Below are 23,343 nucleotides of genomic sequence, written 5' to 3' on the forward strand. Positions count from 1 at the left end.
ATTTATGTATACATGTATGTATTTATACATGCATGTATGTATATATACATACATGTATGTATAAATACATATTTATATAAACCTATATGCTTTGGTTGGATATTTACATAAACTAGCTCACTCTGGCTTCTCTGAAGTTGCCTCCTCTGGTTTTGACAGGAAATTGTGAGAAATGTGCACAACTGTAAAATTACCAACATTTCAATCATAGAAAATGTCTTGAAATGACAAGTGTATACTTTGCCTACGGAAGAACATCAAGATGTATTAAAAAAAAATCAGTTTTCTTCAAACTTCATAACATCCTTTTTTCCCCAACATGCTAACTTCTTTAGTTTCTTTTCTGTGTCGATTTTTTTTCTGGCAAAAATCGAATTAGGTACAAATGAACTCAATGTTGAAGGAATTCTTCCAACATTTTGGGGAATGCATTTCTTATGGTTTGTATGTTTGGAGTGTGCCGTCCTCACCTCGTGCTGCTGTAACTCGTCTCGTCCTCATGCGAGGACTGCAGTTCTAAGCGGCTTTCTTCACCGTACAGTGAGGCTAAACACTTCTAGGATCCCTTTCTACAAAAACTCACAGATTTAATGAATACTGATCTGCTAATGCAACCGCCAGTGAGACAGGGAAGCCATGTGTTTCCCAAAATGTTGGGAGGATCCCTTTAAGACATCTGTCCTGGATCTGCATCAAGAAATAAATCACTGGTCCCGAACGTTCCACCAATCCTCTGAGAGGTAGTGTGAGGTTATTGTGTTGAAGTGCAGCCCATCACACCGCTGCGTTTCATGCATCACCCATAGAAGGAACATTTCAACACATTCACCAGTGAGACACTTGTCATATTTTCATTTTATTCCTAGTATAAGAGACATACAATGGTATTCTGTGAGACCAAATTCATAGTAATTCAAGAGGCGTAGCCTGGAAACTAAACAGGAAAAAAACAAAACATAATACTGAATCAATGAGACCCCGTCCAGATAGAATGTATTTACACCAAATCAAATACTGATAGAGCTATTTAGAGGCGAGACCGCTCCCTCTCCCTTACAATCTGTCACCGGCAGATACAAAACAACACACACTTCCACTCCTCAAACACTGTGGCTGCCACAATTCCTCTTATGAAACATTACGGTCACGCCCTTAAATCACGTTGGATGTTTTGTATTTGTTGTTCCAAAGCTATTTAATGCTCTGCTGCCTGTTAATATCCAAATACACTTTTTTTTTATTATTTCTTTTTCTCCTTTGCACAAACGTCACGGTCGGCCGTATTTTCCTTCATTTACTGGAGTTGGAGTTATGAGTAGCAGACTTTATATCGGGTCAAATGAGTTCTGGGGAATTTCAATCAATAAAGCACCTCTTTCAGATACAGTAAATAACGCAGTGCTGTTCTCACAGAATTGACCGCGGTTCCAGTCGACCGTGAACAAAAGTGACTGCTGAAAAGTGCAACAGCGGAGAGTCTCGAAGCCGACATGGCGTCACCTTCCCTCAGAGGGGAAGAGCTCAGCAAACGTTTGGCACCTGGGAACCCGGTTCCACCCTCGCATCGATCCAAGAGACAATCTCAGCTCGTCGGATCAGAGTTCATTGCACTTCTCGGCGTTTCCACATATTTCCTAACTCTCCACTACTATTTATTTGCTTCCTGCGTTGTTGAAGTTGACACCTGGTGACACAGGTAAGTCGACAGCGGTAAACCATCGTAGAAGTCCAATGTTATGCCTGCATCCATTCTCAGATTCTTTAGGACATTTCTTTTATTATATTTTTTACATATTTGCCACATATCTGCTCCGTCCATCAGCCTTCTACGATGGCTCCAGGTCTGTAGATAACTTAAGAGGAACTGTGAGCTGATCTTTAAGAAACCCAAAGTGATGCTAATGCTACTGCTAAAAAACAACCAAAAAGTGAACAATGGCACCTTTTGGGAAAGTGACACCCAGTGGAAAGTGACATAAAACGGAGGCAGTCAAACCTGAATGTCTGCAGGCTCAGGCTGTGTATTTGTTTTGCCAAACTCTCCCAAAAAAACCGTCTGCAGGCTCACACTTCAGGGATGAAAGAAAAAAACCACACACATAAAAAAAACCCAAAGCAAAGAGCAATGAAGGGTTTCATTCCAAAACACTGAATCCATCTCGGGAAAAACAAAAACAACATCTATCTATCTGGTGTTTTATATTTTTCATAACAACAAATGATAATTTGTAAAAAAAAAAAGAAGAAAAGAGCTCAATATAATCAAGATATAACATATAATTAATGAGTGAGTGTTACAATCATACTTGCGGTTATCAGACAAAATCTTTTAAATGACAAATATCTCATTCTGGAATGAAACTCTTCAAATATACAATAGATACCGTGTGACACACACTGACGACCAGAGAAAATGAAACACCTACAATATACTGTAGCATAGTAGCCTTCTGAGCCCCTTGCATTAACCCCTACCCCCATGTCACACACTATTATTAAATAAGGCACACATTTACACATACAGTTAAAATTTGGCTAGTAATTATTCCTTTATTTACAACCAATAGCCACAAAGTTAATAATTAGAATAACTGCAGTCCGTTCTATGTTTTTAATGTTCATTCTCATAACGCCAGATGGCGTGGCATGTTTTTATTTAGTGGTATTCGGTTTTCTTTATTTCCATTTCAGAGGATGTTAGACCCACGAGAGATGAGGAGCACCAATCTTACAGAAACACTCTCAAGGAACTTAGAACGGACCCGATTGCGTCACTTTGGACCCGACATCTGCTGGGACGGGGAACAAAGGAAAAGAGAGAAGAGACGAGAATAGCTGCTTTGTTGAAGTATTTCCTTTCTCTTATCAACACGAACAAATTTGGTTCAGTGTATTTAGCCGACTGAGAATGTATGGATGAAGTGCATGATTTGGTGTCCCCAAGACATTTCCTAGGGGGTGGGGGGGTGGGGGACCGTTTGATATGCCCAAAAGATGAAAGAGTATAGTAAGGCAAAGACATAACTACTTTCAGGGGAATTTGCTGACTTTTCACCACAGGTTACATATACTGCATATGTATATGTATACATATACGGTGTGGATATAAACACACATATATATACACACACATGCATAATATAAACACATTCGAGGGTGGGGCGGGTGGGGACTGGTTACCAACACTACATCAGAAAATATTAAGCAAAAGCATGAATCTAAGCATCGCAGGAGCCTCCGGCTTTTTTAAGTCTTCAAGATGACTGATGTGTTTAGTTCAACACGTCCCGAAAAACTAAGTTGCATTGTAAATCCACACTGAGGACATTGGCAGCCTAATATAAGGAGGTGGCGTCACGTCACCTGAGTCTGCGGTTCTATAATAAGCAAGTAGCTGAGCAATACCAATATGGTATAAAGATATTTGTTGGACAAAAAGAAGAAGGACAAAACAAGTTTGGTTGAGGCTTTCGTCCACAGTGACACTGGCTGCCACACGACTGGTTTACTCGTGAAGGTCTGCAACCTCGAACCCACTGCATTTCTTCAAAGGGAAGTTCCTTTAAGAAGACACAATGAGGGAGACTCCCTCTCTAGTCCAGGAGTGTACCTCCTCAGTAGTTGAACTTTCCCTGTTGGTTGACGGGGGACGTGGCAGGTATGAACAGGGGCTTTGGAGGGACGTCGGGTTTGAGAGAGGCAGCCCGGCGGATGATGGCGCCCCTGTGTTGGACCTCCTGCTGCTCTCCATTGTAGCTGTGCTGGCGTGTTAGGTACCCGTTGGGGATGAGGGGGTAGTGCACCTCGCAGGCGCTGCCCGTCGAGTTCATCCGTGCCAGGAGGGGAGGCGGCTGGTGGGGCCCGCCGTTTCGTTGGCTGAAGCTGTGCTGGCGAGGTATCATTCCTCCTCCTCCTCCTCCACCGCCGCCGCCTCCTACTCCGTTGGGCATCTTGGTGGCCGCAGCAATTAGCGAGTGCCTCTGAGAGGAGTGCCTCCTCTCCAGTGTGGACTGGTGGTGTGGGGGAATGTCCGGAGGCACATCCATGCGTCGGGTGAGGCTGTCTCGAGGTAAAGTGGATGAGCTGTAGTAGGGGGCCGATTCCGTCTCAGGAATCTGAGGTTGGATGCGGTTGGCGAATGCAAGCTGACCGCCGCCACCGCAGGCCATCAGACTCGACGGGCTAATCAACTGGGAGTTCTTGCTGCTGCTTGCCTCGTGGATGTGCTTCAGGAGCTCATCCAGTGAGGTTACCTCCATCACCTTCTGGGAGTAACCAGGGTAAGGTTGCTGAGATAGCACACGTTCAACGTTGTGGATTTTGCGTTCCTCTGGATGGAGGTGACCGACTAATGGCTGCCCATTGGACAGGCCATGGGAGTACGGGAAGACCTGCTGGTGAAGCAGTGCTGAGCTGGGCCTGGAGCCAGTGTTGTGGGACTTTGGTTCCTTGGCATTGTTGCAATTCTGGTTCTTCTCCCACTGGTTCTTGAAGGCTTTCATGCTCTTGATGGGCAGTTCTGGGGTGGAGTCTGGTGTAGGCAGACCAGACAGCTCTGACGAATGGTGGAGGTGGTGGTGGTGGTGGTGGTGTGGGTGGACCAGGTCTCCCATTGTCATTGCGTGATGGCCATTTCTCCTTGGCTGGTGATGCTCCTGGCTGTTGGCGAAGAAAGAGTTGTAGATCTTTGGAGAGGACACCTCCAGCTTGTCGTCCCTACTCTGGCTGTCCAGGAGGCCATTGAGCTTGGCCAGGCTGCGGAGGGACAGGGCGTGTGGGATTGGCGCCTCGGGATCTTTCGACAACTTCTTTGTCTTGTGGCCCGTGTGGTTACAGTAGCAGGAGACCAGAAAACCAGAGAGGAAGGCGCCAAGGACAAAGGCCACCAAAACACAAGCGATCAGGAGAGTATAATGGACACTGTGATTGGTCTTCTCCAGCTCTGGCGGCCGCCTGACACCTTCAAAACAGAAAAAAAAGATAAGAGAAAAGGGAATTTCAGTTAATGCTTTTTTGACTGAGCCAGAAGAAAAATATATATTTTCAAGAGCTAATATAGGTCAAGTAGCAGCTGGGACAGACAGGGTGTGTTTACAGGGGCTTCACTATGAGGTAAACAGCATGGGAGAGGTGTTTGAACTAAGCTCTTGGCTTCCTTTCCCTCCACTGTTGCTAGATCAATACAGCCTTTCTTCCTAGGACCTGTGCTTTCTCCTTTAGACTGACAGAGGCCAAGAGCTCCCCAGTCAGTGACAAATCAACTCTGAAATGAGTTGGAGCTTTAAATATTGATGGGAGCACAGTAGCAGCAACCTGATGTCATTTTCACAGGCTCGGCTTTCCAATGCGAGGATCAGGGGCGAGAGCACCTGGTATGATGAACGAGCCAAAAATAACAGGTCTATCCGAAAGCTCACAGAGTGCGGCGCCTTTTGCCAACACAGACTCAAATGAGGTTGTCAAGTCCTTTCAAAATGAAGCCGAGGGGAGAGTCTGCACACCGAAAACACACTGTTACTTTGCTGAGGTAAATCTACCGTGTGAATGTCCTTGGGCTGTGTGACCCCAGCACTGTGTATACCTAATGGCGTGAAAGGTAACGATGATAAGAGGAGTGAAGCCTGCCACCTCCCGTAATCAGAGCTCATTTGCAAGAGGCTGCCGCCATCTGTGGTGTCAGAACCTTCTCTCCGCCCTTAATGACAGTTTCTGTGAAACTGATTAGTCTGAGCTGCACCGAGGAGGGGAGAAAATGCAGGTGTTCCAAACAAGCTAAACTCAACCGCTAACGAAAGCTTCGTTGAGGAAGGAAAATAGAAAATGATGTCTAAATCAGGCTTGATGAGAGGTTCAGAATGATGATGATGATGATGATGATGATGATGATGATGATGATGAGGAGGAGGATGATTGGAAAGAGGCGTGTAAGGGAGATCAGGGCAATAATTAGGTCTGCATTTGAGCAAATTTAAAATCTTTTTCTCTGAATTAAGTGACCCAGACTTGATGAACGACGGCTCTTTGCTCCAGAAAATTCTGGCAAAAGAAATTCACAGAAATTCATCCCTGAATGAATTATGATGTGGGCAATTGGGTATAGTGTATAATCTTATACGGCAGTGGCGATATATACGACATATACGGTATATTGTGCTCTGGTAAATTGAGATACTGTTTATAGACTAAACTAGACGGGCACTCAGAGAACGCAAACCTCGGCCAATTGAGGCCAGATGCCGTAACCTCGCACCGTTAACCAAAGTGAACAATAATTTGTGTATCTGCTCCGTGACTCGGATCTGCTCCCAAAATGTAACGAGTTCTTCCTCGGCCCATGTTGCACGCGTCCACCGAGCTTCGTGAAAAAAACCGGGCCTGTAGTTTTTCCATAATCCTGCTGACAAAAGAGTCAGACAAACCAAACCGGAAACCGGTAATTACCAAATGGGAATGTCTGATTTTGGCTTGTTCAGTTAACGAGTAAATGAAAGTACTTCATCAAAATGATGCAACAACAATTCTTTGATTTGTAATAGTTTCAGAAAAAGGCCTCAGATTTCAGGGATCGCTATAGAAGATAGAATACAGGATGTTATCCTGTAAAATTAGAGGTTTATCTCTATTTCTGGCCAACAGTTTTTATAAAGAGTTTATTATTTAGGTCATGAAGTTACAGTGAAACTTATTTTTGCTCTTCATTATCAAGGGGTAGACTTTTGAGCAGGTGTACTTGTAAAGCCTTATTACTCGACTGTCATGTATCACTACATTCATTTTAGAGGGCTGCTCTGGCACCAGAGAGAGCGATACGGTGGTGCACTGTAATCTGTTTTAGAAATGATGCTTTGAATAGAGCTTCCAATTAAAAATATTAAAAATTTTCTCTCATGATTGCCTTCGACTTATGCACACATTAAAAAGCCGTAAATCATAATTGCAATCCCAGTGGGACAGGCAATCAGAAGTGATGCTGCAGTGAGCCTTTTAATACCCACTCTTTTAATCTTGGACATTATTTTTTAGTCAGCTCTTCGTGGGTCTGAGTTTGTGGTTTCGGACTGATCAGCGTCCTGGCGTGCAGCTCTTGTAATGAGCGGTGAAAGGTTGCTCTCATCTCGCTGTGGATCCCTGCTACCTGTGAGTCATCGGCTCCCTCTGGACCACGACTCCCCCCCCCCCCCCTCCCTCCCTGTCAGGCTGTGGATACAGGCAGCTATTGAACGGTTCCTCCCGGTGGAGGGGAATGAGTCAAGTGGCGCGACAGGGGGTCGAGAAGCGCAGCTGAGGTAAACAAATCCAGAGCCTCCGAACGACCTGTCACAACATGTTTCGCGAGCAGACTGGATGACTCAATCACTGGGTACGTGGGACATATGGAGCCACCGGTCACAGTGGAATTAATACCCTGTGAATCATACAGACAGCCTGGCAAGAGGCTTGGTGGCACACAGGAGGTGCCGGCCAACTGTACACACCGACTTGGCTTTCTTTGAGCTGCTCCTCAAGCGTCTGGAAACTAAACTAGGGTTTGAACTATTTGAACCTTTTATCCGTTGATGTTGGGGTAAATCGCCACCTCAAGTAGAGGCGTTAATTAATGCCGCTTTACGCTCATTTCACAAAATCCCTTAAAGGTTTACATAGATGCAGAGTCAGTGTTGCTCTCTAACGTAGTCACATTATATTTCTGTGTCGACTCAACGTGGTCTCAGCACACAGAGGGCTTAATATAGAGATACCCAAGTCTGCCAAAAGGTAAATAGACAGATGGGCTGCATGAGTAGAGGCAAGGGAGGGAATGGGAGAGAGGGATGGGGACAGCCAGGGCGGTGGGGGGGGGGGGGGAGATAAAGGGATGAAATTCAACCTTGGTGACAAACTGGCGATGAAGAGCGGAGTGATTTTGAGAGGACTCAAAAGATCCAAGAGACAGTGGAGCAAAGAGCATAGGAGGAGTGTGGAGATGAAAGCCAGAGAGATGGAGAAAAGAGAGAGATGGAGAGAATGTATGTGTGAGGAGCAGATTTGAAGGAGGAGGAGGAGGAGGATGGGGAGAGAGGCAGACAGACGTGATGCAGTGAGTGACAGACCGTCACTTTGCCGGGTGTTTTGAAGCCCGGTGCTCTGCGGCAGCTGTGATACGGTTGGAGAACAACCCCTCTCGCCGTAGGAAGAGAAGCAGTGTGATTGCATCCATATTGTTAAAAATAGACGGTAGGTTATGTAAACAGGCAGGTTTTACACCGGTGCCGCATATTACTAATTGGAGAGATTTCTTTTTTTTTTTTGTATAAGGGAAATAAATGGAGGAGGTCTGGCGGTTGTTATGTGTGAAGTATTTTGTATTTTCTTTCCTGCAGGTGAACAAATGACAGCGGCAGCGACGACTTCTCCCGAGCATGCGAGTGATTAAGCAAACGGCTGCTGTCTTTACGAGCTCTCGCAGATGTCTTAAATCGACTTCATTAACAATACAGCACCCATAAGCGTTTCCATGACACCAATTACCGGTAATCTGAACACTTTGGAGTTTCACACAATTGTCTTCGCATCAGGACATTAAAACAAAAACTCTCCAAAATGTTCCATTTCAAATATTTCCAGGAAGGAGAGCCGGCTGCTTTCATTTCAGACGACACTGTCAAGGTCAGATAGGACAATGATTTAAACAGAGGAAGAACTGTTTTTTCCTTTTGCAGACTTTTTCATAACATCGGGCTTTTCTCAAGGGTGCGATTAAATGCTTTGTAACCCGGAGAACAACTTGTGCTCTGTTTTTCGGAAAAATCAAGTGAAGACGTTCCAAAATAGCCCTAATTAGTTTCTGCCTCTGCAAGCTTACAAGTGCATGTAATTGTTCCCTTAATGGCTCCTCCATCCCAACGAGAAGCCGATGAGACTAAATGGCCCCAGGCTTCACAGGCAAACATTTACCCACCACCACCACCACTCCCACTAATGCTGGAGATTTATTTCCGCCACACTAAAAACATAACAATTTAAGACTCCCTAAAGGTTGAAGAAAAAGAACAAATATATATATATTTTTTTTAAATGCGGTTGAAGAGCAGAGCAGCTCTGCCTCGCTGCTGTGAGCTTCAGTAATTTGACAGTTTTAATATCTGCTGTCTGTGCACTGACAGACATGGTTAGCAAACAGAGCATGATCGCATGTGTCAGCGTGAGTGTACACGTACACACACACACACACACACAGTATACGTGATATGTGTGTGTGTGTGCGCAGGGCTGTTGGGTGAATTCAATCATGTACACTTGTTATTAGGAATTTGCATAATATTCCACATCAGTGCTCAGCCAATTGGATGCACTTTAATATATGCAACCGGGCTAAGGTGATATGGTTTAATGTAACGGATCCATTCCAATTGAAAAATAGTGGTAATGAGCACTGCATTTCATTCCAGGTGTGCTGATGCAGAGAGAGCATAGATTTCATTACAGGTTTGATTGAATACTGGTAAATTAGGCTGCCGTGGCATCTGGCAATCAGAGCCGTACTGTCTGTATGAAGTCCTTCAATATTTACACCTGTGCTTTGAAGGGGAAGTCAAGTTCTTCTTGAGCTGCGGTGGACATTTTGCTTTAAACACTCAAACAACAGATTGAGGGCTGGTTCACTCTAATTACAAAAAATATACAACATATTTTCTCACTTCTTTGCTGCAACTCCAGTAAATATGGAAGTGAATGGAGTTGTGTTTGTACTGATTAAAGCATTTCCATGAACGTCACTCATTTGATTTAATTGCAACAAATGGTCCCAATGAAAACTTTGAAGTTCCAATTTTTCCCCACTTTGACCAGCACAAACAAAGTCCAGGTCACCTTTATCATGTCAGGGTGAAGGCAACAAGTCATCCCACAATAGTGCAAAGTCTAAACTAAGACTAATACAATTAAATAAGAAAATATGGTCTTTTGTAATTTGGGTGAACTGACCCTTCAACATCTTATCACATGTCATTAAACCAGGCAGAGCACATGCACTGAGCTATGTCCTGTTGTTGTTGTTTACATGCACTTGCATCAGAAACTTAAAAAAAGAGGATTTGATTATTTGCCATTCGGTGGCTGGTGAAGCAAAAATGGTTCCAATGCAAACTTCACACTGTTGCTGTGATGATTCACACTGAAAGAGAGAAAGGCGACATTGGAAGAATCTTAACTTAAAGAGACAGTCCACACCAAAGTCAGGTAATTCACAGATATGGTTTAAATCCATCTTGGTTTGTAGCTTAATAGCTGGCAATATATAAAGAATATGAGTTAACTCTGACCCTAAATAATAAAGGCCATTTATGGGACAGTCATCTTAAAGAACCGACTCATCACAAGTAAAACAGTGTGAGGGAAATGAGATGGTACATCTTAAAGGGTGACTCCTAATAAAGTGTAAAAAATATTCTCCATTTAATCTTTTTCCTCCTGCTAAAATCCAAATCTACCACCGTGTCCCGTCTGTGGAGTGAACTGCTGCTTTAAGAGATGGAGAAACTGCACTCAAGACACCTGTGCACAGCTTCAGCCATCGGCTGTAAAAAGAAAAAGGCGGATCGTAAAAAGACGGTGAAAAGGGTCAGTGAGAGAGAGAGAACTCAACCAAGGAGGCAGGTGTGCAGCTAAAGGGTTAGTCCAACTGAAGGAAGACAAGGACCAGGCAAAACAGGCAGGTATAGAAATAGGATAAACACTCCCCAGAGGCCAATGAGACAGATGAAAGGGTGAGGGGTAAGGGGCGAGGAGCCGGGACGACTGCGTGGGTGGATCCGATCACTGCGGGCCCCGTGGATCCATCCCGACACCGAGCTCAGCTTTACTACCCGATATGCAATAAAGAGCCATTAAAAGAGCCCGTTATGGAAAGTGAAGTATCCGGCATTGCGTGTGTAATGCCTTTAAGGTTGGTCTTTACAATGCAGTGCAGAGCGTGTTTCTGTAGTACAACATGATGTCACTTATAATCGCCATAAAGTGCCGGTGTGAAGGGAGAAATGGCCCAGTTCTGTGTGACCTTTAATGAGAGCCATTACACTACGACGATGACTCAGGGAGTTCAAAATTGGCAGTAACGTTTCCAAAAAAAGTGAATTAAATGTGTGTGTGTGCACGTCTGACTGGTGATGAATCATGTGAAAGTAGCCGGCAGGGTCGACACAGACGAACGGGCCGAGTGGAGTCCGACAGCCGGCGGTTCTATTTAAGCGTCGTAATGAACTTCTTCTGGATGTGCAGCCTCAATCTGACCATAAAAGATCTAAAACTAAAAAAAGCTATTTCATATTTTAATGTCCAACTTCACACTCTGTCTACAGTTTGAAGAAAGAAGAAGTGACAGCTGCTTTCTGGGTGATTGCTGAAATGGAAAAGTCAAGTCATGTCACTGCTGCTGCATTGTGGTGGATGTCTCTCTGCTAGTGACGATGAACCTTCTATGAATTGAATGTTGACATTGATTTATCCGTCACGTAACTTGCATACTTGATGCCAAATCAGTACCGGTAGTTATTTTAACCCAAACCACAAACTTTTCCTGAACCTAACAAAGTGGTTTTGTGGCCTCGATATAACGAAGCTGTTTCCTGTGAGGACAGGAGTTTATTTTGAAAGGGCTGTATGCATTTAACGAGTGGAAATTAAAACGTGTGGCTGGACTTTCTTAGAAAAACGCACCTAAATGAGGAGTAACTTGTATGAGGACACATTGCAGAGATCGAGTTGTTCCAACACCAGGATCAGAAATGCCTCTGATGCAGCCTAAGATGCTGGATCGGGTATCGACGAGTACGCGAGTCTATGCACCGATCTGATATCGAGTTATCATATCATTTATCGGCTAATTTACGCTACACAAGAACAACAACCACACGTGTCACTCGCTACCAGATCCATACATCCTGCCTGATCGATACATGTGCAGCTCTGCACAGAGATGAGACAGAAGCGTTAGCTACTTACATCATCTGACATCGATGAGGATTTCTGTAGAAGTGCAGGACTTATATATTGCAGGAAAAATCGAGGCCACAGAGAGTAACACATGACCGGAGCAAGAAAACGCCCCAACAGTTGCTCGGGGTTCAGAGGAACAACATTAAAATGTATCATGAAGACTATTGATACTGATGAGGCATGAAGCCTCTCTGAGGATCATGACGGGGGTTAGAGGGGACACACAGCCGGAGTCCTATCAGTGACTGGATGATACAGGCAGTGTCTGTTGCCATGGTCTTCACAGGTATAAATAACCCTTTAGAAAACTAACTGGCATCGATGTAACCCCCCCGAGACCGCCAGCTCTTCTTCATGGAAAGGTTCAGCCCGAGTTCACTCTCCGCTCTCCTCCCGTAGCGTTTTTATGAGTTTGAAAACCCCCGGCTCCACTTGATTCTATTATCGAGCCATCTTCCCTCCACTTGTCAGCTAAATTAGCTGCCAGCTTGGCTTTTGAGTCCGACCCACGCTAGTTCATCTGGATGTGCAGAAAGAGTCACGGGAGGGGAGGAAAAAAAAAAGGTCAAATAACAACAGAGGGTGGAGGAAAAAAAACACACCAGAGAGGTCTAGAACCAGGAGTGTTGTGAGTTTTCTGGAGAGGTGGGCGATCCGCGGCCAGAAACAGCTCGAGAGAAACCTCACCGCTGGTATTTTTCTAAATGGCAGCGGTTCAACAGGTTCCTGCCCCTGGCTTTTAATCTTCCCTGGTGTTTATATAATGTAGTGCAGCTACCCACATCTGAGCCAACATTCCAGCTCTCACGTTTCTCATGCGTCCATAACGGAGATATGAAAGAGAAATAACAAATGTGGTTAGGATTAGCCAGGGCTGCGTGTGTTTGAGTGGATTTATAGACGGTTTACTTCTACTCATGTGTTCTTTAAGAGTTGCTTTTCTGGAAGAGGAAACTTTTTGGAACTTTCCTGAGCTGTCACATCTGTCTCAGCTGTCACGCGTACAGTATTAAAAAGGGGAACAGCTCCCCCACAGCCACACAATAATGTCAAAAAATAGTCACTGGCTGAATATATTTGGGTATAGTGACACAATTCCACTCGTTAAGGAAATTGCTGGTTTAATTAAACGTGTTTTCACACATTTCTGCCAGACGAGCAGATGTAAGAAGGTTGGAGTTCAGATTCCTGCTCGAGATTTCCAACAGCTGTGAGGATTAAACCGCTATCTTCCAATTGACTCCCATGTCCTGCTGTACATTGTGTCTGCATGTGTGTCGTCTCATGGACAGCTTTTAGATTTACGCATTTGATTTAACACACCCAGCTTTCTGTCATTCCTGAGCATAACACCCGTCCTAAGAGAATTAAACAGACAGGTGATTGCTAACCATATCATTTAGTGAGCTAGCTAACACCGTCTTGTGTTAATAGGCCCATTTTTTCCCCACAGAAGACATTTTGACATATCACAGCATGGAAAGCACAGGTGTACGTAATAAAACTAATGATGGCTGAATCCCATTAGCTGCCTCAGGTTGATGGTCCTGGAATTGTTCACGCTGGCTCACTGTCACACTGTCACATTAGCCAGCGCTAATGTTATTAGCAACACCTGTGCTTTTCTTGGTACGACAAGTCAAAATGTCTCGGCTTTCAGTGCCGAGTGTTTGAATTAAAGTTATTACGAGGAACTTTCATTTTGTGTTGATTGTGGACAAAAGCGATACTGTTTTTCTGAGCACCAGGGTCCCTTTATAAAAACGCAAATTGTATTGCAGCAAGGTCCGACAGTCCACCCCGCGCAGTCCTGGTTCTGGTTCTCGAGTGCCTACCTTCCATCTCGGAAAAAAATATGCAATTAACGAGCCGCTCAATGCTCGGTGCAGCCAGCTGTATTGATTAAAATACATATCTGTTCCCTCAAATGAGCACGAGACACGAGAGGAAAACTGAAGAGCATGGCTGAAATGGATCCAGTGCAGACAAGTGTCGAATACATTCTTAAGTCCCTGACTGCAAGTCCCACGTCCAGTTAAAGATGACAGCGTTTGATCACTTTTCTTCAACACTGAGTCAATAGTGTGTTCTGTGCAAATGACACAAAGTCCTGAACTAAATATGCAGTAAACTTTCACGTGTTCATCTGGCAAACGTCGTCATTGTTGCGACTTAAGTCTGACTCAGTCTTTACAGAGGCCAGTGACTGTATTCTCTACAATGGCGCTGAGCACGATGGCCAGTTAACAAGAATATGTTGTGTGTTACAATCTGGATACACAGTGTCGCATTCTGTAACTTGTGTTCAGGTATCTTTGTCTCTCTTGACTAGCCGCTCTATATTGGGCCGCTATCTCTGCACCGTTGTCTACTGGCCCACCTTGTGGCTGCTGGGAGATTTGTGACACAGCTGTAGGAAGTACAGACAGAAGAGCAGATACCTGGTGAGCAATGGACGGGGGCTGAGGGAGATTGGAGGCCCTCCTGGAACTACGACGCTGTTACTTCCACACCGGCTTCTCTCCTTCCTTATCAACCCGCCGGCCCCGGCTCCTCTGATTGAACCGGCGGCGTCACAGTCTCTGGCTGAAATAGATTGCGTTGCTGTTTCTATTACATCCTGACACCCTCCCCCCCCCGCTCTTGTCCGACTCCCTGGCTCAGGCCCCTGCTGGTTATTTATTTGTTATGGGCTTTTCTCATTTGAGCCTGAGTAGCTCATCATTGCAGCCAGAGAGTCTGTCTGCCTGAATGGAAGCTTGTTTCCCTCGCTGAGGATTTATGGACTTCTGACATGGTGCCTGTGCTAGCAAGCAGCAAGGAGAGGACAAAAAAAGAAGAAGCTTGTCCTCCCTGAATCACGTCCAAATGACCCGTATCTTCTTCCCAAACTTGCAGGAACATGATCGAGTCTTTAGAAGGGGATAGACCCCAACACTTTCTCTGTTCTTCTCTGCAGCTCTTGTTTCTTTACGTGATCATTCAAGGGTTCACAGGGACGTTTTGTTGCACTTCCTGTCATGGTTATGTTAATCAGTATGGGGGCGAACGAACCGTCAAATTAAAAATTTAAGAAATAATTAGACTTGAGCCCATAAAGATCGAGATGTGATTAAATATTCAAGAGCTGGCTGGAGTTTTATAGGTCATGTCATTTATTTGGGCAGTTGGGTGGTGCGCTGTAAAAGTTGAAGAGTCTGTTGCTGCGAGATTACAGGTCAGACGCCTTTGATAAAGTGGGAATAGAAAGCTTAAGTGAAAAACAGAACTTTAAATCATTCAAAATCATTCTGAGGTTTGTAATTACAAAATCACAAAGATCCAGCCCAACAATTCAACCTTTAGCTCAAATGATTTGTGTAATTAATGGCGTAAGTCATTTTTTTTCCAAGTAAAAAATGGCAAAAAGTTGAAGAATCCACCTTCTGAAATAAGAGGATTATCTGCTGTTCTTTGTCTTCTATTATAACAAATTGAATATCTCTGGATTTCAGACAGTTGGTGGGATGAAACAAGCAATCTGAATACATCACCATGCGCTCTGGGAAATGGCGATGAACATTTCTCACTGTTCCTCTGATGTTTTAAAGACTAAACAATAAATTGTAGAGCAAGTCACTCCATATGTCTAGACGGGGATTGTTAATCTTTGAAAAGCAATACCTAACATCTGATATTGTTGCTTCTTTGATACAGCTTTTAGTGACCTTGATTGAACATTGTTTTAGCTCAGACTGTCCCGGGTTAAGCCACAGACTGAGGGCAGTTGAGTGCCCGGGAGATGAAAAAGGAAACGGTTCTTTAAGACGGTGGATATTGCAGCTAAAAAGATGGAGAAGTGTCATTGGGAGTGAAGGAAGCGCGGCTGGGCATCATTGATGAACGTAATACGGCTACGCCCTTTAAATAACTTAAATTTCCATCCTTTTCCAACTGCAGTCATGTTGCTCCCGTGGTGTACCCTCTTTGTAACCGTTTTGCAAAACTGTGTTCTTCGTGCTATTTCTTTTTAGCATCCTTTTGCACGAGAACCATGGAAGGAAGTGGACGTAGTCACCGTGACGGCACTCATTAGTTTCTGGTTTTGAGGCCTCGAGTTCGGCATTTTGGCCATCGCCATCTTGGCTTTTGAAACCAGAAGTGACACGAGAGGTTGGAGCTAAGTACAACCAAACGCTAAGCAAGATACTTTTAGGCGACAGTCTGAAAACAGACTGTGAAAGGGTTAAAGTTCTAAGACGAAAACACGGACAACTCCCAGACCGGACAACGTAGTGGTAGAGATCTGTCAATCACAGTAAGCCCCGCCCTAAAGCATACCCTGCTTTATGGTCTGTTTGACTCTAAATGGACCATAAGTTACTAAATGAACATCATGCTGTATTGAAGAAGACTTGAAACTAGAGATTGAGACCATAAACTCATGTTTACAATGTTTACTGAGGGAATAAATCAAGAGAGAAGTAGAGTCATTTTCTCATAGACTTCTATACAACCAGAGGAGTCGCCCCCTGGTGGACACTAGAGAGAATGCAGCTTTAAGACATGGATAAGGATAAGGATAAGGATGTTTATTATCATTGTACGAACATACAACGAAATGAAGCATCGACTTCACTTTTCAGACCTGGAATATAGAATAATATCAGCTTAATCTGAAAATTCTACATGTCGGAATTAGCCTAATTCTGAATATCCAAATGGAATATGTTGTTTACATTGTCATATTCGGAATATTAGTTAAATATTAGTGTGCATGCAAGCATAGTGACGGAGAGATTTCGTTGAGTTATAGAAGCTGGTGGAAAAGCAGCGAGCCTGGAAGTTGACATCAGGACTTTGACTTCTCTGTACGTGCTGCACAGGGAAATTAAAAATGTAAATGAATGGTCACATAGAGAGCTACCTGGTTTGTACTCTGAGCTTTTTTCAATGTGTCGCAAAACATTGAGGGAATATTTGTGCATGCTGACGAGCTAAATAAAAGATGAGGAAAGGCCAGGAGGGAGCGGTGTTGTTTAGACGCAGGTTCTCTACTTAATTTGAGGAGTTAATTAGAGCCGAGGCTGCATATTTATTACAAGTCATTAAATCTTTCGTGGTTGCTCCGTCGAGCACATGGAGATATACGGGATGAAAATAACGGGACAAGAAGGTCATCCTCTCTATCCGACGCATGTTTTGTCAATATGTACGCCGTGGTGTTATCGAACACTTATTCATCCGTCAGCAGAACCGTTAAGTGGAGCATGGCGTCATGTAACGTTGTGACTAATGAAGCGTGTGAATCAAGAAAATCAATGAGCAATGCTTTCTGCCTTTCACTAAGAGGTTAGTTTAACTCGTGAGTTAAGCGTTAGATGAGCTAATGAAAGTGATATTTCACCCTGGGGGAACATTTACACATAGTCGCATGCATCACATGACTTCCTGCATGGTCGGCCTCAAGCTACTTCCTGCTTTTACTGGTCAGGACTCGTTTTCTTATCAAAATTGCGAAGAAAATGCAATTTTTTTTAGCCATTTCAAATGAGTGCCATTGCCATGAGAACGCAGGTTGGGTGATTGGACTGATGCAGTGCAGGCATGCGTGCTGTTCTTCCAGAGAGAAACATGATTCTTTTCTTAGTGTTCAGTCTGGTTAGAGGCGTACGACGAGGCATTCGTGGGCCCAGCAGTGCAATCCCCTTGCAGGTTCACTGAGGACAGACATCCCTCCCCCTTACCCTCCATCTCCACACTGATTGGCTCCGAGTCAGGTGACCCTTGCTCCCCAACGGGGGGAGGGCCATCAGGACCTGTACCTCTTTCAGGGTCACCTGCCTCCTTTGGGAACGCCGCCCCATGATAGGTTGTGCTGGCGCTTGTGGGTGTGGTCTTCCCTGTGGTTGTGACGAAGGGGGAGGAGGAGGAGGAGGAAGGAAGGGGGGGCAACAGAGTGAGTGATTAGTGAAATGTGAATCAGCCTGGAGAATCAACTTCAGAGAGATGAGGGTGAGTCCTGAGTGGAAACTAAAACCGTCACCATAAAGACCCAGCGATGATCGCGAGCAACACGATGAGCACACAGAGCAGAAGTTAATTCATCCGTCACTTCGCTTCCCCTCAGATACACAATGAGGACTGGCTGCCGTGTTCTTCACCAGCTGCTTAATACCCACATTCAACCTCTCTGGGGACCTGTGATTTTGGCATTCCAACATTTGCAATCCACGATTCTCCAGAATATGTCTTGCTGTGCTGCTATTATCAAGCACTCAAAAACAACTCATATCCTTTAAAGGGCCAGTGTGTAGGATTTAGGGGAACTAAAAGTTAATGTATTTATACTAAAACTATGAATCGTTTTGTTTTTGATAGCTTAGAATGAGCCCTTCATATCTACATAGGGAGCTGCTTCTCTTTCATGGAGAGACAAACCAAACACTGGCTCTCTCATGTTTACGTTGACCTGAAGGCCACCGTAGTTCTCCGACACGCTTAGTGAGGGAGGGGTGATCAGAGGGCTAGACGCCACTGAATCCCACACACTGCTCTTGTAACAAAATATATCATTAGCACATTTCTGCGACTCTTTTAGCGTCACAACACAGCAGTTTGATTATCTAACACGTTGTCTTACGGTGGCTTTTCAAGCCATTTCCTATTATATCTGATCTAGTTGTCCTTGAAACAGCAGCGCTAACAATAACAACACTTGGAAACGCTAAAGGGAATGGCTTTTGAATTCTTCTACTATTTAAATACACCATCATGATCGGACAGAATGACCGGCTTTCAGTTCTCATCCTGCTTCTCCTCCCGTATTTCTAACATGTCTTTGACCTCCGACCACCGTTAAAACTCCTGTGTGTCCGCTCTGCTGAGCGTTTTCACAGATAAGCTGAAATAGATACCGTCGGCTGGCTGACTCTTTTCCACTACCTCACCCGAGCTGCTTCACAGGAAAACTCCGTCACCTTGAGGCAGATCAGCGAACATTATGACATTTGGCCAGAATTCGGAATCATTTCAAACGCATGCCGAGAAAACCCGCTGGGCGTTTTCGCTGCCACGGGTCGCCGTATCATCAAACGTGTTTGTCTGGATGACACACTCCACATCTTGATTGCATTATTAGCTCCGTGTTGTCCTTGAGGTCCGGTGAGCAGCATGCTGCTATTGGCTCGGGCTCCTGCACTAATAGGCCAGCCATAATGCTAGCGTTCTGCAGAGGCTCACACCCAGACTGGAGGAGAAAAAGAGAAGAAAAAAAAGCTTGTTCTCTCTCTCACTGCGAGCCAGTTGACAGCGTTCACTCTGAATGAGATGCCCCGTCGGTTCGCCATCTGCGCCGGGCAAATTAAAACTGTACACCAGGGGGTGTTTGGCCCTGGCACATCGGAAAATAGCTCCAGGACTCCATTAATTCAATTCATAACAATTGTGTTACACTCAGTGTGCATGAAGGATTTGATTTTTTTGTCCCTTTTTTACTGTTGACAAAGTACCAAAAATAAAAAAGATACAACAGAGGATCATGTGATTAGCTACAGAGGCAGGTGTTTGTCTCGTGCCCTTCCCTCTGCTGGCTGTGATTGTTTGGGTCTTTTGGAAGACGGGAAAGGGAGCCCGTGTGTGACACCGGCTTTGCTTTGGCATACGTGGCGTTGCGTTATCTAGGAAAGCTGATAATTGATCTTCAGGGCGGGAGACTTATCAGGCTTTTGGAGTGAATCAAATAAATGATTCAAACCAAATAAATAAATCGAACAACAGAGACAGAATCCGACTGCATGTCGAGAACTTCAAAACAGTGCAGCGAAGCATCGGGTGATGAGAGCCCCGTGGGATTAAGCAGGGAGGGTTGCTCGACAACACTTGCTACCGACTGAGTGGTAATTCTTCCGGCGGGGAGGCTCTGCAGACTACTGAGGCACAGTGGGACTGTGGAGGTCTGGGCCGAAGCCTCTGCAGACAAAGTGGCCTCTGTTCTGAGAGAGATGGAGGGAGAGAGAGAGAGACTGAGGATGGATGCTTCTGCTGAGCCGTAATGGACCGACGACTCCCAGCATGACGGGCTCATTGCGGATACTAATCACTGCGTTGGATCCATTGGCTCCCAATTCGTCCGGCGACAGTCTGACTGTGAGCCTGTCTTATAACCTCGTCATGAAGTTGAAGCGGGTGCTTCAGTCGTGCAGATAAAGTGTTGGCCAGCAGCTATCTGATAGAAAATGACGATGCCGCATTAGAAGGTTGTCCGAACTCCACCTCTTCAATCTTGTCAGAGACGGTAGCAAGCTTACCGGCATTTCTATTTCTATTCCGGCCATGCCGGGGGGGGCTACGCGGCGTGGCCAGCGGGGGAGTAATGGGACGTGACAGGGATGATGATCCTTCTTGATACAGGGCATTAGGCTGCCTGGTCCATCAAAGGACCGACGCCTCAGACAATGGCTTCAATGTTTAAACTGTCTGAGGAGGAGGAGAGGCGGCACCGGCCATTCAGCTGCCGCAATAAAATGCTCTGTAACCTCCCAGGTTGTAAAGTATAAAGAATATTTACGTGGTAGGGACTGAATACATCGGATCCTCTCAAATATTTCTTCAACATGACGGAGCTTTTTTAACTTTCCTTGTGACTTGTTTTACTCATTACCAGAACACAAGTAATCAGAGAGGTTGTAAACAGTTTTATCAAATGTATTTGATAAAAAAACAACAAAAAAACGTTGTTGCGTTCTGTTTGCTAACCTTTAGTCTGTTAGTGCTCAGATAGATTAAATAGTTAAGACGTGTTCACTGACCGTACGCCAAATCCAGCGCCGTGTTCTGCTTGCGAGTCGTCGCCAGAACATCTGGTGAAAGACAAACACAGAAATTCACAATGACATCAGTGTGTTGTTATTTCTACCATGTTGACGTGTGTATCGGCCATTATCAGCAGCCAATATTATATTCAAAATTTCTATAAAAACACTCCTGCTTGATGTACATAAAAAGATTGAGAACCGTGTTCCAGCAGGAACCGTGAACGGGGCGGACAAACTACTCTTCAAGCTCTCAATGCCCTCTTTGAAATAAATACATCGTAATGCTCCATTAGAACCCGATAGATCCGCAATCATGCGAGCCTGCTGTCGCTCTGCCATCAAGATCCGATGACGGTCAATAGGTGTGTTCTCTCTCTCTCTCTCTCTCTCTTTATCGCTTATGCAAATCACTGGGAATAAATAAAAGTTTCCATCTCACCGTGGCAGGTTTCAGCGTGCTGATGGTAACCGTTCTCCACATCCTGTTCAAAGCCGCCTCTGAAGGGAAAGAAACAAAGACACACACACACACACACACACACACACACACACACACACACACGACAAAGCAAGACAAAGAGGCGCATCAGTAAATTTGCATCAAGGCATTTTCCTAACTGTCCATTTTTAACAAAGCACCTCTCAAGTCTTCCCAAAATTGGTTTTGTTGATGAGGAGTGCTTGGAGACGGGGCGGTAAGTGCACCGAAAGGAAACTTAATTTGTTTTGTGTCTGGCTGAGGTCAGAGTGTCTGCGTCTCGCATTTGTTGTTGGGGACAAATCAGAGGCCTGGACCTGAAGGGAAAATCCACCCTCGTATCTTCAACGAGGTTGCATGTCATCAATTCCGCGGCCTTCAGCAGATTCCGGGAGTTAAGTTTGTGACGAGAAGTTGCAATCAACTCTGTTGCGTGTCCTCACTTTCCCTCGACTCCTCTGCTCGTGCTCCAGTTAGTCACTTCCTCCGTTCTCCAGATCTGTGCCACTCTCGTCACACACACATAGCACTTTCTGCAGCTGCACTGTATTTTAGTCAACTGAGGCTACTGCTGCTGAAATTGGCACCCGGAGTTTGCATGCTCTGCAATAAACGTCTCGGGGCGTGATTGTGGAACGTCGGTGGAAAAAACTGGAGGGAAGCGTGTTGATTCGGAGCGATTGACAGTAAAACCTGTCATTTACCACTGATATTCTTTTATGGGAACGCTTTCGGCTGTCGAAACCTCCCACATTGCTAATGGCATGGGGAAGTATATGTACGAGACATCTATATTTTGGCCGTCGTTCTGCAGAAATAATAAAAATGAACATAGAGATTGAAGTTTTAGTGTCAAAAGCGGTGTTTTTTTTGTGGGTTTTTGAAAGGAAAAGGACAAAGTGTGCATATCGTCTTGTTGAAAACACTTCTCATCGCCTGTTACTCATTGAGGAGTATCGGGACTGAGTTACACTTTTTAAACACATTTGTTTCATTCAATCATTATACTTGATGATTAAATCTAATTAAATCAACATGAAAACTGAGGAACATTTGAGCAAAAAAAAAAAAGGGGAAAAAAGGCTCAATCACATCAGATGAATCCTTCAAAACACGTTTTAACTGTGCAATGTCTGCCGTTGTGAACTTGCTGCTGTGCAATCCAAATCCTCTGAATTGCTCTTTTGAACCAAACCCTCCAAACCGACACAAAACCCAATCTAGCAATTATTGACTTTCTGCCGCTCTGATGAGAACGTGTCTACAATTGATACGCTGTTCTCCCTCCAATGGACGCACCGTCCTTCCCCCTTTCGAGTCGATCCCAAATCAGAGCCTCATCCAGACGCGCCCGTTCAACGGTCGAGTAATGAGACCGAGCCGCCGCGCGGCGGAGCGGAAGCACTCCCGGCTGCGCGGAGCGCCGCGTCAACGCCAACACTCTTCCCACGTGTTTGTAATGAGCCGAATGAAATGAGACACGGGCCCATGTACAAGCACAAGCGCAATGAAGCGCAAACTCACGCCGAAACACTTTGCACAAGCATGCACGCTCGCCTACTCCATAATAAAACCAATTACATGCAAACAACTCTCATTAACAAGCAAACTTCTCTCCGCACAGACACAATGCGGTACATTTGTAGAGACTCACAATCCTCAAGACAAACACTTCTCTGCTCCTGAGAGAATCAACACGTGTCTAAAGAGTGAGAACACGGAGCCCAGCTGGAGGGAAAAACACAAATCCTCAAAGAATTAATCACCTCAATTTTTATTCAGTGTGTGTTAAAGCAGCTAGTCGGCCGTCAACCTTCAGCTTTAGGGATGTGCGTCTGCAGAACCTGCTGCGAGGAGGCCTCTCAGGCAGACACACACCTGGTGCACTGATCACAGACACACACTGGTGCATCATTCTCTTCCTCACTGAAAACTCTCTTCATGTTTCCAGAGGAAGAGGAAGGAAGAGCGACAGGCTGATGCTCGGTGTTTTGTGAAGGACGAAGTAGTCGGGGAGAAAACATATCTTAAGAAGATAATAATAATAACTTATATATATACACATATACATATATATGTGTATATATATATATATAT

General features: G+C 44.7%; 1 protein-coding gene across 2 annotated transcripts in view; it reads right to left on the minus strand.

The window, feature by feature from the left end:
• Positions 1-842: 842 nt before the first annotated feature.
• sema6cb (semaphorin 6Cb) overlaps positions 843-23,343 on the minus strand; it is a 78,665-nt gene continuing 56,164 nt past the window's right edge. Inside the window, exons 15-18 of one of the 2 annotated variants that reach the window (XM_031867512.1) lie at positions 21,208-21,266; positions 20,763-20,813; positions 17,700-17,855; positions 843-4,960 (exon numbers count right to left, since the gene is read on the minus strand). In XM_031867512.1, the coding sequence (XP_031723372.1) occupies positions 3,615-4,960; positions 17,700-17,855; positions 20,763-20,813; positions 21,208-21,266 (1,612 nt within the window). In that variant the 3' untranslated portion in view covers positions 843-3,614. The remainder of the gene's footprint in view (positions 4,961-17,699; positions 17,856-20,762; positions 20,814-21,207; positions 21,267-23,343) is intronic. The other variant, XM_031867513.1, reaches the window with a different exon arrangement.

The sequence above is a fragment of the Anarrhichthys ocellatus genome, unplaced genomic scaffold (genome assembly GCF_004355925.1).
Source record: "Anarrhichthys ocellatus isolate YVR2014 unplaced genomic scaffold, GSC_Weel_1.0 scaffold39, whole genome shotgun sequence".
Classification (NCBI taxonomy): Eukaryota; Metazoa; Chordata; class Actinopteri; order Perciformes; family Anarhichadidae; genus Anarrhichthys; species Anarrhichthys ocellatus.